General features: G+C 45.4%; 1 protein-coding gene across 1 annotated transcript; it reads right to left on the bottom strand.

Annotated features, from left to right (window-relative positions):
• Nucleotides 1-432: 432 nt before the first annotated feature.
• Nme5 (NME/NM23 family member 5) lies at nt 433-14,191 on the bottom strand. Its single transcript, XM_052741849.1, has 5 exons — nt 13,677-14,191; nt 8,645-8,850; nt 6,875-6,975; nt 4,060-4,178; nt 433-648 (listed from the first exon to the last, which is right to left on the bottom strand). The coding sequence occupies exons 1-5, from the start codon at nt 13,803-13,805 to the stop codon at nt 565-567; spliced, it is 639 nt and encodes a 212-aa protein (XP_052597809.1). The 5' UTR covers nt 13,806-14,191; the 3' UTR covers nt 433-564.
• Nucleotides 14,192-14,648: the final 457 nt, after the last annotated feature.

The raw sequence follows: 14,648 nt of genomic DNA on the forward strand, positions 1-14,648 counted from the left end.
GTGTGTGTGTGTGTGTGTGTGTGTGTGTGCTGGAGAGAAGACACAGCAGCTGAAGAGCACTTGCTGCTCTCTCAGAGCATCCAGATTCCCTCCTAGCATCCACGTGGTGGTTCACAACTGAAGCTCCAGTTTTAAGGGATCTGATGCCTCTGCTGGCCTTCACGGGCGCTGCACTAACGTGGCATGCAACTATACATTCACACTAAGAACAAATGGTAGGAAAGTATTTTAAGAATATTTTAGGGCTGGAGAGATGACTTAGTGTCAAAGAATGCATATGCTCTTGCAGAAGACCCTAGCTGAGCTCCCAATACTCATGTCAGGTGACTTACAACGCCCTGTAACCCCAGGGCCACAGGCTCCAATGCCTCTGACCTTCTCAGGGTCCTGCACTCACATGCAGACATATACCCATACAAAGACACATAGATGTTTCTTTAATGTAAAGAAAAAATAGTTTATTACACATGTAGTGACTCAACCCATTAGGAAGGAGGCATCTTGTAAAAAGTGGATGCACAGCTTTTCCCAGTAACACAGCCGCTGCTTGTCCTGCAGAGTGTGCTAAGGCTCTTCCTCTGGCACTGGAAAATGTCTAAGTTTAGGTTTGTTGGGGTTATTTTTCAACAACCAATCAGCTAGCCAGATCTATGGAAAAGATAAAAACTAAAGTTAATAAACATTTAACTAGTTCCTTTCTATGTATAATGAACCTATCAACTAGAAAATGAAGTATCTTTTTAAAAAAGAATTTTAAGACAGGATCTCACAGCCTAGGCTGTCTGGAACGTACTCTGTAGCCCAGGCTGGCCTTGAGCTTCTAGAGATCCAGCTGCCTCTGCCTCCTGAGTGCTGAGATTAAAGGTGTGCGCCACCAAATCCAGCTAGACAGCTTATTTGTTGGTTTGTTTTTGTTTTGAGACAGGGTTTCTCTGTGTAGCCCTGACTGTCTTGGAACTCACTCTGTAGCCCAGGCTGGCCTCAGATTCAGAGATCCACCTGGCTCTGCCTCCTGAGTGCTGGGATTAAAGGCGTGTGCCACCACCGCCTGGCCCCAGTTTAGAGAGATCTTTATAATCTTGGAGGTTGACAAGTGACCACACAGAGAGAGACGATATCCTCCAGTGGCCATTGTGTCGTTAGGGCTTAGTGGAGGCTGAGGTACAGACCAGACTGCTGGTCTAACTTAAGGGGGTGTAGAATGTGACCCCGGGGTAGTTAAACTAAGGCAGGAGGAGACTGGGGCAAAGCCAAGAGAGCAGGCTGTTACCTCCTTAGAACCGAGAGACTGTAACAATCGTAACCAAAAACTCAAGCTTTCACGTTTGTGGCCAACCTGGACAATGCTAATAAGAAACATATGAGCCGGGCGGTGGTGGTGCACGCCTTTAATCCCAGCACTCGGGAGGCAGAGGCAGGCGGATCTCTGTGAGTTTGAGGCCAGCCTGGTCTACAGAGCAAGATCCAGGAAAAGGCTCAAAGCTACACAGAGAAACCCTGTCTCAAAAAACCAAAAAAAAAAAAAAAAAAAAAAAAGAAAAAAAAAAAAAAGAAAGAAAGAAACATATGAAATGAAATTTTTTGCAACATAGTGAAATCATTCTTCTATACTGTTAGCTTTTCATTGCAAAATGGTTCAGAGTATGAGTTTGGACTGGGTTGTGTCACATGCCTTTAATCTCAGCACTTGGGAGGCAGAAAAGGTGAATCTTTTTGAGTGTGAGGCTATCCTGGTCTACTGGTCTACATGGCCTGGCTGCTAAACAGCTTTTAAAATCACTTAAAGAATAAAAATAAAGGCTGAGTGTGGTGTGAGTTCGAGGCCAGCCTGGTCTGCAAACTGAGTTCCAGAATAGCCAGTAGCCAGGACTACATAGAGAAACCCTGACTCAAAAAAAAAAAAAAAAAAAAAAAGTCTTTTACACACACACACACACAAATAATAAATAAGTGTAATTAACATTTTTTAAGAGCCAGGCGGTGTGGTGCACGCCTTTAATCGTGACACTCAGGAGGCAGAGGAAGGCAGATAATTATGAGTTCGAGGCCAGCCTGGTCTACAGAGCTAGTTCCAGGATAGCCAGAGCTACACAGAGAAACCCTGTCTTGGAAAAACAAAATAAAACAAAAACATTTAAGATCTGGGGATTGGTTCATTTGATAGAATGCTTGCCTATTAAATACAAAGCCTTGGGTTTGATTCCCAGCATCTGTCACACTGGGGAAAAGTGGCCCACATCTGTAATCCCAGCACTTGGGCGGTGGAAACGGGAAGATCCAGAGTTTAAAGTCATCCTTGGCTACATAGCTAGTCTGAGACCAGCTCAGGCTGCAGGGAATCCTCTCCCACAAACAAAAGAAAATAATGGTAATAATTATAATAATAAATGGAGGGCCAGAGAAATGGCTTGGCAGGTAAAGGTACTTGCCACCAAGCCTGAAGACCTTAGTAAGGTCCTGAGGACTCCCATCGTGGAAGGAGAAGGGCCTCTCTGGTCTCCATATGTGTGCTGTAGCACACACATTAAGAAAATAATAAATAAATAAACGCAAGTGTCGTGACATTTCAATGGACGGCGAGAGGCTGGGGGGGGGGGCTGACCCCTCCCTAGGGAGTCCTAGGAAGTCAATGGCTCCTGGAGGGGCAGTGACATTTGCCTCAGCAATGCAACCACCTGTGAGGTGCCCTGGCTCGTACCCTCACCAGCGGCTCCTGTGAATGACCCCAGTGAAACTTAGTCAAAAGAAACAGGAAGGGGGCTGGAGAGATGGCTCAGCGGTTAAGAGCACTGACTGCTCTTCCAGAGGACCTGAGTTCAATTCCCAGCACCTACATGGTGGCTCACAACCATCTGTAATGAGATCTGGCACCCTCTTCTGTATACATAATAAATAAATCTTTTTTTAAAAAAAAAAGAAACAGGAAGACGCGGAAGCAGGAGGAGGGACTAGCTGGGAAGAGGAAGGGTGTTAGCAGGAGTGGGGCGGGGATAATGGCAGGTAAACGGGGTGTGCACACACGTGTGACCAAAATACATCATCTCCTAGTAAGTTAGAGGGCTAGACAGAGGGACCTTGGCTGAAACACCACAACATTCAAGGCCAGCCTGGTCTACATAGCAAGTTCTAGGACAGCCTGGGCTCCATAGTGAGACCCTGCCTCCCCCCAAACAAACAAACAAAACTGTCCAACAAAACAACAGTAAGCAAGAAAAATCACCCAGTACCATGTACGTGTATGAAAATGTCGTAATGGAACTTATTATGTAAAATTACTATATGCTAATAAAAACCTTAATAAAAAGAATAAGAAAATGGAATCCCAGGATGGAATGAGGCTTGCATAGTAAGTGCTTTACCGATCTCTCTCCAACCCACCTAGCTCCCCCCTCCCACACACACACCTTTGTTGTTTTGTTCTGTTTTTTTGAGACAGGGCCTCACTGTATAGCCTTGGGGGGCCTGGAATCTAATATGCAGACCAGACCAGCCTTGAATTCACACAGATCTGCCTGCTTCTACTTCCAAGTACTGGGATTAAAGGCATGGGCCACCATGACCAGACCACCTTTTGAAATTTTTTTTTTTTTTTTTTTGTTTTTCGAGACAGGGTTTCTCTGTGTAGCTTTGCGCCTTTCCTGGAACTCACTTGGTAGCCCAGGCTGGCCTCGAACTCACAGAGATCCACCTGGCTCTGCCTCCTGAGTGCTGGGATTAAAGGCGTGCGCCACCACCGCCCGGCTTGAAATTTTTTATTTTGAGACAGACTCTCACTAAATTGTCCTGCTTGGTGGCCACGGAGTCAAGACATAGACCAAGAAAGCCTCAGAACTTGTGGGTCTTCAGACTAAAAGAATAAATATCAGCCAGACATGGTGGTGCCATCTTTGATCCCAGCACTCAGGAGGCAGAGGCGAGTAGATCTTTGTGAGTTTGAGGCCAGCCTGGTTTAGGGCAGCCAGGGCTAAGTAGTGAGATGCTGTCTCAAAAACAAACAAACAGTTCTAAATAGGAAAATGATAAACAATATTCTCTAGTGTGAATAAAAAAGTATCGTACATAAGGGTCTGCCGGTTTCTGCTTACAAAGCTCCGTGAGTCCTTGGAGTAGGGTTGGCGTTACGTACAGATTTAAATAGTCCTTAGCAGCTTGTCCAATTGGAATGGGTTCAATAATCACTGCAAATACAAAGAAGTTCTCACTAAAAAGCAAATAGAAGTGCTTAAACATTATACAGCTATCAAAGAGGATGCTTTCAAAAGTTTTCAACTGTTGAGACACTCATCATTGTGAGTTTTAAATTTGATTTCTGCTGTGGGATGTTCTGTATGACAAATGTGTTGCTGATTAGTCAATAAATAAAACACTGATTGGCCATTGGCTAGGCAGGAAATGTAGGCGGGACAAGGAGGAGAATAAAGCTGGGAAGTGGAAGGCTGAGTGAGAGAGACACTGCCAGCCCCCAGGATGAGAAACAGCATGTGAAGATGCCGGTAAGCCACGAGCCATGTGGCAAGGTATAGATTAATAGAAATGGATTAATTTAAGCTGTAAGAACAGTTAGCAAGAAGCCTGCCACGGCCATACAGTTTGTAACCAATATACGTCTCTGTGTTTACTTGGTCAGGTCTGAGAGGCTGTGGGACTGGCGGGTGAGAGAGATTTGTCCTGACTGTGGGCCAGGCAGGAAAACTCAAGCAACAGATTTCTATTTCTTTACATTTATTAAAATGTTATAATTGTTATTATTGTTGGCTTTCTGACAGAGTCTCACCATAGTCCAGGCTGGCCTGGGACTCATTAAGTAGCCTAGGCTAGCATCAAACCCAGGGTGATCTTCCTGCTCGGCCACCTGAGTCCTGTGATAACAGGTGTGAGTCACCACACTCTGTTTACTAAGGTATTATTTACACATAGTATTAGCTAAATTTGTGATCCCACAGAGAAATAAATAGAATTTAAATAAAAAAACAACAAAATAACAATAACAACCACACACAAAAGAACTAAAGCAAAACCAATCCAAGCCCGGTGGCCACTCAGGAGGCCGGCACAGATGGACTTGTCTCAAAAGACAAAGGACTGGAAAGTCAGGCTGCAGTACATGCCTGAAACCCCAGCACTCAGAAGCTGGAGGCAGGAAGATCAGGAGGAGGTCAAGGCCAGCCTGAGACACACGGGCTTGTCTCAAAATAAATACGGGGCTGGAGAAATAGCTCAGTGGTTAAGGTCAGTTTTTCTTCCCAAATACATATCTCAGCACCCACATCAGGCAGTTCACAGCTGTCATAAACTCTAACTCCAGGGGATCCAATGCCTTCTTCTGGCCTCTGAGGACATCTGCACACATGTGCCATACACTCACACAGACATAAACAAAAATAAAATAAATATTAACAATAAATAGGTAAATAAAAGGCTGAGGACTTAGCAGCTCACTGGCAAAGATTTGCCTGTCGTGAAGTCCTAGGCTCACCCCCAGTACTTAAAAGATAGTATACCCACTTCTCCACTAATTCTGCTTTTTTCTTTCCTTTTTTTCTTTTTCTTTTCTTTTCCTTTTTTTTTTTTTTTTTTTTTTTTTTTTTTTTTTTTGAGACAGGGTTTCTCTGTGTAGCCCTAACTAGAACTCGCTCTGTAGACCAGGCTGGCCTCAGACTCAGAGATCTGCCTGCCTCTGCCTCCCAAGTGCTAGGATTAAAGGTGTGCGCCACCACCGCCCGACCAGTATTTCCATTTCTTAAAGGGTTACCAGCTTCGAAACTTCAAACTGGATGGAAATCAAAAAGGATCTGCAATTACCAAATTCACAGTGACTTAAGGCTTTTTTGTTTTGTTTTGTTTGGAAAAAGACACATTTACCAAGTCCACAACAAAGGAGCAGTGTTCAAGGCCAGCGACCAACCCAGTACTGCTGCAATATAATCTGTGAACTTGTTACATCTGTTATCCTCTGTGCCTGAAACACTTCTGAAGTGTCATGGACCATTAGGAAGAAGGATAACACAATAGGAGAGCAATCCTAAATACATCCGTTCAGGAGAAAGAACTCTGCAGAAACCCCAGGGCACAGCATACTTCTGTAGGTGCTGTTCACTTTTCAGCTTTTGGGTTCAAGATTCATTTTGTTTCTGTTTTTAAAATATTTGTTTCATGTGTGTGAATGTTTTGCCTGCATGTATGTATGAATGTGCACCAGGTGCATGCCTGGTGCCCAAGAAGGTCAGAGGAGGGTGTTGGATCCCCTGGAACTGGAGTTATGAGCTGCCATGTGGGCGCTGGGGACTGAACTCTGGTCCTTAGCAAGAGCATCGAGTGCTCTTAACTGCTGAGTTAGCTCGCAACCCTTGTCTCTCTGCTTTTGTATCACTGAGACAGGTCTATGAAGCCCAGGCTGGCCTGGAACTCACATCGATCCACCTGCCTCTGCCTCCCAGGTGCTGAGAGTTTGTTTCTTGTTTTGCTTTTGTGCTTTGTTTGTTTGTTTTGAGACAAGGTCCGGGGTAGCCTACAGACAAGGTCCGGGGTAGCCTACACCGGCTTCCAACAGGGCTAAGACACTGAACATCTGATCCCTCTGCCCTCCCCTCTCCAGGGCTAAAATTAGGATCATGGGCCTGTGGCCTCTGCCTGCTTTTGTCTAGCGCTGGGATTCAAACCCAGGACTTTCCAGGAGCTCAGCAAGTACCCTACAAACTGAGCTACATCCCAGGCCCCTCCAGCTTCACGTTCAGATGACTCACAACCTGAAAATATAACAAAGCATATTTGGAGGAAAATTCCTTCTTCTCAGACACGTCTTCAAGATAAAAACAAATTTTAAGAAGTGAACAGTTTGGAGGTGGAGTCAAGAAAGCAGGCGTGAGAAACTCACCTTCTGGAAACATGAAGCGAATCTCTCTTTCTGAGGCAGCGAAGTCCTTGCTCCCATGAAGGGCGTTCCGTAGCTCATCTGTACCGTAAATTGCCCTTAGACTAAAGCAGATTATGGATGTTGCCCTTTCAACTCTGACACCCTGCCTTACTTTACAGGGGAGTGTTCCCTCTTCATTATTTGGAGGGGGGCTGGGAATCACATGTGGAAGTCAGAAGACTACTTCAGGAGTGGTTTTCTCCTTCCAGCTCATGGGTCCTGAGTTCGAATCCAGATCATCCCATTTGGCAGCAAGTACTTTACCCAATGAGTCATCTTGCCAGGCTTTTTCTATTTGTTTGTTTGTTTTTAGACAGGGCATCACTAATCTAATTTTAAGCTTTTCATCTACTTAGATGACAGTCAAATAAATTTATGTATGCTGGTGGAATACACTGTGAAAACAGGCATTCTCTAGGTGAAGAAAGGTGTTTTGTGAGAAGTGAAAGGAAATACCAATTCAATAATGAGATAGCTGTTTCATTTCTAGAAACTAGAGATCATGTTGAAAATTTGGATTTTTTTTTTTTGAGATAGTTTCTCACTATGTATCCTGGGCTGACCTGGAACTTGCTATCCAGACCAGGTTAGCCTTAAACTCTCAGAAATTTGCCTGCCTTTGTCTCTCAAGCACTGAGATTAAAGGTATGTACCGTGTCCAGAAAAGAAATCTAAAAATTCTAGTTTTCCCCTTACAATCCCACTTCAGGACCAGTGAGAGGATCCAGCTGCTGAAGGCACCAGCTGCTGAAGGCACCAGCTGCTGAGGGCACCAGCTGCTGAAGGCACTTGCCGCCAAGCCCGAGTGTGGCCCCGGGATCCGCATGGTTGAAGGAGAGAACTGACCCACTAGCCATCCCTGACCTCCACATGTTCAAGTAGACACACCCACAGAATAAGTGAATAAAATGTAGTGTCAACAATCCTGCTCCATAGCCATGTGTCCTGGCTCATCCCTGTAACCCCTGCATGGGGAAGGGGGAGTGAGACAGGAGGATTGTCACAAATTCAAAGCTAGCCTGGGCAAACAGTGAATTACGGCCAACTTAGGCTACAGAGTAAGACCTAGTCTCAAAAAATAATCAAAACAAAATAAAACAACAACAAAAACCAAGCTGGGTGGTGTGACACACGCCTTTGACCCCAGCACTCGGGAGGCAGAGGTAGGTGGATCTCTAATTTTGAGGCTAGCCTGGTCTACAGTGGGAGTTCCAAGACAACCAGGGCTACACAGTAAAACCCTGTCCCAGAAAAAAACAATCAATCAATAAATCCTACGGTACAGGCAGTTTAATGCAAGGCTAATCAGCCATCAATAAGATATTCTCTGATGCTTTCTGTATATATCATTTGGTATTAAGATAGCATTGAAACGTGAGAATGTCAAATTCACTGCCTTACATCAGAGAAAAGTTCATTTAGGAGATCTTCCATGGGGTGGAAAACACCCATCGAAAAGATGCAGGTTTGGAGTGTTTTGTTTCTTTGGTTTTCATACTTTAAGAGGGCATCAGCTGGGCGGTGGTGGCACATACCTTCAATCCCAGCATTCAGGAGGCAGAGCCAGGATCTCTGTGAGTTCGAAGCAAGCCTGGTCTACAGAGCGAGATCCAGGACAGTCAGGTCTACACAGAGAAACCCTGTCTCAAAAAAACAAAAAAAAGAAAAAAAAAAAGAAAGAAGAAAAAGAAAAAAAGAGGACTTCAATCCTTAAAGCCCCAGGGAAATTACCTGTCCGGGTGTGTCTCCTTAGCTAGTAAACTATTTGATGGTCCCATAAGTTCTTTCCAGTAAGAGATGGCGTTATATCTAGCTAATATCATAGCAACAAGAGGCCCAGAACTCATATAAGCTGTTAAGTTTGGGAAGAACATTTTCCCATACTGTTCCACATAAAAGTTGCTACAGTGCTCAGGGCTCAGATGTAGTTTTCGTCTCTGTAAACAAAACAAAGTCAACAAAAGCATTTAAAGTGACAGCTCAATAAAGCCATTAATAAAGCTCATTAAGTCATTAGTAACTGGTCAGGCATGGTGGCTGATGCCTGTAATTATCTTTGTATTAGTATACAGAAATGATATTTAAATTAAATATGTGCAGAGGAAGTATTTATCCCACTTAAAAAAAAAAGATCCCTAGGCCGATGGGCTGGTGAGACCGCTTCACGGGAAAGGTGCTTGCTGACAAGGCTGAGGTTCTAAGTTCAATCCCCAGAATTTACATGTTGGGAAGAGAGAACTGATACCCTAAGTTTTCAGACTGAAACACGTACACTGAGCATACACACACACACACACACACACACACACACACACACACACACACACACACAAATATACAAACATTTTTTAAAAGAGTGTTTGCTGAGCAGTCATGAGGACCAGAGGTTTGGATCCTGGCACCTGCATTACAGGCAGGGTATCCACCAAACGCCTGTAACTCCACCTACGAGGGATTCGAGGCCCTCTTCTGGCATCCATGCGCGGGTATAATAGGCACACGTACACACAGTCACCCAGAGATCAGGCAAGCTTGGTCTGCATAGTGAGGTCGGCTAGGGCTGCAGAGTAAGTCACTGTCTCTAAAACAAACAACAACAACAACAAAATGGACACATTAGTTTAGCTCCAGGCATGGTATGAGAGGGTGTAGAGAATCCTCAGACCATATAAAGGACTATTCTGATAAACTCTACAGCCAGCTCCCAAGAAGTCTAGCCCTCCATGACTCCGCTCCCTCCACCACGCCCAGTGCACAAGCTGTTTGTTTTGAGACGGGGGTCTTAAGACGTAACCCAGGCTGGCCTCACGCCCCGTAGCCCCGTCTGTCTGTCTGTCTGGCAGGGTACTTGCTGCCTTAGTCTCCCCAGACACAGGCATGCCCAGCAGCCATGGGCCCCTTCTACAGGTTCGCTAGCTCCTGCAGCATAATTTAAAAAATTTAGAGTTCATCTTTAAAGTCGAAACAAAAATTAATGGTTTTATTGGTTGCTTCGAAACGAAATCTGGTGAAAAACGGTTTGCAATTAGTTTTATGAAGCAGTGACAGCGAATGTGTGGGCCACAGCTGAGTGTGGGACGAGGAAAATGCTGCCACCTGCTGGAAGGAGAGAGGTTTTCAGAGCCTATTTCACAAACACCCTCCAATGTCAAAGGAGTCAAACGCCTCGGGGCAGAAAGTAGGCTAGTGGAGGGGCTGGTGAAGACAGAAACACACCTCACCCACTTTTTAAAAAGACTTCACAGCTTCAGGTTGAAAAACTACGGATGAATAGTGGCGAGGGTCACAAAACAAGGCGAATTATTTAACACCACTGCGCTGTGCCTTAAAAAGAGTTTAAATGGTACAATTGATGTAACATATACCCCGCCAAATAAGCAAAAGAAAAACAAATCCGTCGCTGTGGCTGACCCAGTAGCAGAGGCAGCGGCTGCATACACAGACCGCCGCTGTCCCTGGTCTACCGTTCACTGCTGGCCTGAGAGTCTACTCATTTGTTTGTTCGGTTTGAGACAGGGTCTCTCTGTGTAGCCCTGGGACGGTCTGGAACTCACAGAGACCCACTTCCCTTTGCCTTCTGAGTGCTTGGATTAAAGGTGTGTACCACCATGTCCAGCCCATGAATTTTAGTTTATCATCAATACGAGCCGCTTAGTTACTAAGTCTGTCTTTACTTTTTCAAACGTGGACTTAAGTTTTGGGGAGCTAGCTCGGTGAGTAAATGATGACCGCTCAATGTAAGGACCTGGATTCGGATGCCCAGAGTTTTCCTAATGCCCAACACTGTCGTGGGAGTTTGTCATGCCTGCGCACCTGTGGAGAGAGGGCAGCTGGAGAGAGGAGGGACCTCAGAAGTTCGCGCCCAGTTAGCGTCAAGAATGTAGACGCAAACAGGAAAGCCTGTTTCAGACAGCAGACGAGGTGAGGACCCGGGCCTGAGGAGCGTGTAAGCACACACCACACAAAGAGAAAGACTTTTTTTAAAGGGACTTAAAACATTTTGGGGGTGGGGTTCCAAGACGAGGTTTCTCTGTGTAGCCCCAGCTGTCCTGGAACTCACAGAGATCCGACTACCTCTGCCTCCTCCTCCCCCAATGCTGGGATTAAAGGCGTGGACCACCACTGCCTGGCATACTTGATACATCTTAAGTATGTAGAGTACAGAAGCCAGAGCAGCTCCCTACCACTGTGAGAGTTTGATTCCCACCAAAAAAAAAAAAAAAAAGAAAATATTTCTCTCTGTGAGTTCAAGGCCAGCCTGGTCTACAGAGTAAGATCCAGGACAGTCACCAAAACTACACAGAGAAACCCCGTCTCAAACACATACACACACACACACACACACACACACACACACGCACACACACACACACACACACACACACACGAGTTTGATCCCAGTAAGAGATACCTTTCTTTGAAAAAGAAAGAAAACCTACAAAATTTAAAATTAAGCCAGGCATAATGGCACACGGTGTGCAATCCCTGCACTCAGGAGCCCGCAATAGCAGAACTTGAAGCCACATAGTGAGATCCTCTCAGAAAGCAAAACACAAGGTTTGTGGGCACCTTACTCACAGCTCGCATGAAGGAGAGGCAGGGGGATCACTGCATGCTGGAGGACATCCTGAACTAAATAGCGAGAGACTGTCTTTGTTTCTCTCTTTCTCTCTTTGTAGGCAAAGGGTCTCATGTAGCCCAGGCTAGCCTCAAACTCACTATGTAGCTGGGGATGACCTCATCACACTTCTGGTCCTCCTGCCTCAGTCCCCTGAATATGGACACTGAACTCCAGGTTTTGTGCGGTGCTGGTGATGGAAGCCATGGTTCTATATTGGCTAGGCATACATGCCACAGCTGAGCTGCATCCTCAGCCTGAGAACCCGGATTTCTAAGTGCCTTCCCCGCCCCCAATTGCTTGCTTAGTCACTTTTCTTCTTGAAGAAGTCACAAACATGATTTAATATTTTCAGATAGAGGAAAATGGTAGGGATTGAATCCACAGCCTATGCTTGATAAGCCTGTGTTCCACCACTCAGCCACACCCTAGCCCCACCTATAAGTTTAATTTTTAAAGATTTAGGTCCACTTAGAGCTATCCCAGTATAAAATACTGTTTTCTTCACAACATTTATTAAAGACTTTGTGTTCATCTGAATATTTCTTGTACCATCAACTCCCCTCCACCATCTGTGTGTGTGTGTGTGTGTGTGTGTGTGTGTGTGTGTGTGTGTGTGTGTGTGTTATGCATGTCTGTGTTCGTGTGTACACACACACATATGGGGGGGGTGCAGGTGCCATGCGTGTGGAGCCAGAGATCCACATTGGGTGCTAACCTCAGTTGCTCACCACCTTGGATCTCCCACTGAACCTAAAGTTCACCAATCTGCCGAGACTTGTGGACTCACAAGCCCCGGGACTCTCCTGCCCTGCCTCCCCAGCTCGGGATTACCCACAGGTGTCCACCACCATGCCTGACCTTTACGTGACTGCTGGGGATTCAAACTCAGGTCCTTGTGCCTGCTCAGCAAACACTGCCCCAAGCCCCTTTCCAGCTCAATGTTCTTTATTTAAAAACACTGACAAAATAGAAAATAAGATGATAGTCTGATACTATATCATTTTTGCTGTTGTTTTCAAGGTAGGGTCTCATTATGTAGCCCTGGTTGGCCAGGAACTTGCTATGGAGACCAGGCTGGCCTTAAACTCACAGAAATACACCTGCTTCTGCCTCAGCAGTGCCTGGATTAAAAGCGCCACACTCAGCTATATACATTTCAGAGAATAAAAAAGTAGTAGTTCAAATAAAATTCAAAAACATTAAAATATTAAGTTCTCTTTGATACATTTATACATATGTTTTTTGTTGGAGACCTTGTCAAATAGAGGACAGCTGGAACTCTCTGAAGGATGGTGGGGAGCTCAAGATCCTTCAGTCTTACCCTACCTAGGGCTGGGATCACAGGCTTACAAGACTACTTCCAGGGCCTGGGTCCCCTGTGCCCCAGGCTGGCCTAGAACTCCTGTGTAATACGAGCTGACCTGTCAATGTCCTCTGGAAGGCCTGGCTTCCATGACTGACTGTGTTTACCAACTGCAGAACAAATGTTGGTCTTAAAACATTAAATGTTTGCCGGGCGGTGGTGGCGTACACTTTTGATCCCATCACTCAGGAGGCAGAGGCAGGTGGATCTCTGAGTGTGAGTCCAGCCTGGTCTACAGAGGAAGTTCCAGGATAGCCAGGGCTACCCAGAAAGAAGCCCTGTTTAAAAACAAACAAACAAACAAACAAACACCCTACCAACACTAGAGAACCTAACTATGCACCAGAATATTGCACATGACTTAGAAGAATAAGCAGATTCTGATTTCCCCTGGGGAAGGACAACGCAGCAAGTCATTTCCTCTCTCTAGACCTGAGAAGTTAAGAGAAGGAGAGGGCAATCCGGCTTCTTTTGTGTCTTATTCTATATCTTTTGGAAGTGTGAAAAACTTACCTGTTACATGTAACTTGTTTGGTTTTTGAGAGAGGTCTCACAGAGCCGAGGCTGACCTGTCAACTTTGAAGTCATTGCATAGCTGAATTCCTGATCCTCCTGCCTCCGCCTCCCCGGTACTAAGATTACAGGCATGTGCCTACCTGCCCAGCTTACATATAACCTTTATATGTAGAAATGTAAACTTACTGTTACCACGGATCTAATTGGGTGGGAACATTTATATAAGCATAGCACAAACTAAGAGAAGAGACGCCAGGAGTTACCTGAACGATGGTGAATCCAGATCTGAGAATAATGTCGCGGATCTCCTCTTCTTTGTCTACAATATCTGGCTTGATAATGGCTAGGGTTTTTTCTACATATATCTGAGGCAGGGGCATTGACACCTCCATTCTGGCGCTTCCCGGTATAATTTACTAATCTCCTGACCAGGTATCCACTGCAATGACAGCCCCAACCTGTGGCAGTATTTGGTGCTAGGCTTGATTAATTTGTGAAAATGGAAACTGCCATGTTTTCCTACAAGCAGTCTTGCAAGAATACGACTTGTATAGAGCCCAAGTGGAGCCCTGGCCGCTTCACTGAGGCAGGAGGATGGACTGTATCAGTGCCGCTCTCCAGTAGGGGAAGGCCCTAGCCGGCTGCCCTAGCGAAGGGTCCCACTCCTCAGGGACCACTTTTTACAGGCTTGTGACTGCAAGGTAGGCTCCCCAGGTCCTTAGGAAATCTCCAGGCTAGATCCTCCCAGCTCTCACCTCCGTTCTGGTGTTGTCAAACCCCGTTGCTAAGAGACCCGAAGCTAGTTTTCTACGGTGGCTGCAGAGGGCCAATCCCAGCAGAGTTTTTCAGTCTCTGTTTTTATCTAGGGCAGCAATTAGCCAAGCGAGTTTTATTCTTTTTATGAGTCTTAGAGTACTAGACATATTTCTAACATTTTTCTCATAATTTTAAAAACAACTATTAGCTGGTGGTGATGGTGGTGGTGGTGGTGGTGGTGTGTGATGTGATGTGATGTGATGATGTGGAGGTAAGACAACGTCGTGTAGTCAAATCTTTCCGTGTTTGCTGTTTCCAGGGATGGACCTGGCCCTCATGTGGTCGGCTTGCGAGTGATCCTCTTTACCCACTGAGCCTTAGCACCAGCCCTTCTCTAACTGATTTCCTTTCATCCTCATACCTACTTGAAGGATGCTTGAATTATCTGCACTTTATAAATTAAACAAATCAGACGCCCC

The sequence above is a fragment of the Peromyscus californicus genome, unplaced genomic scaffold (genome assembly GCF_007827085.1).
Source record: "Peromyscus californicus insignis strain IS unplaced genomic scaffold, ASM782708v3 Scaffold_17__1_contigs__length_78620276, whole genome shotgun sequence".
Lineage (NCBI taxonomy): Eukaryota > Metazoa > Chordata > Mammalia > Rodentia > Cricetidae > Peromyscus > Peromyscus californicus.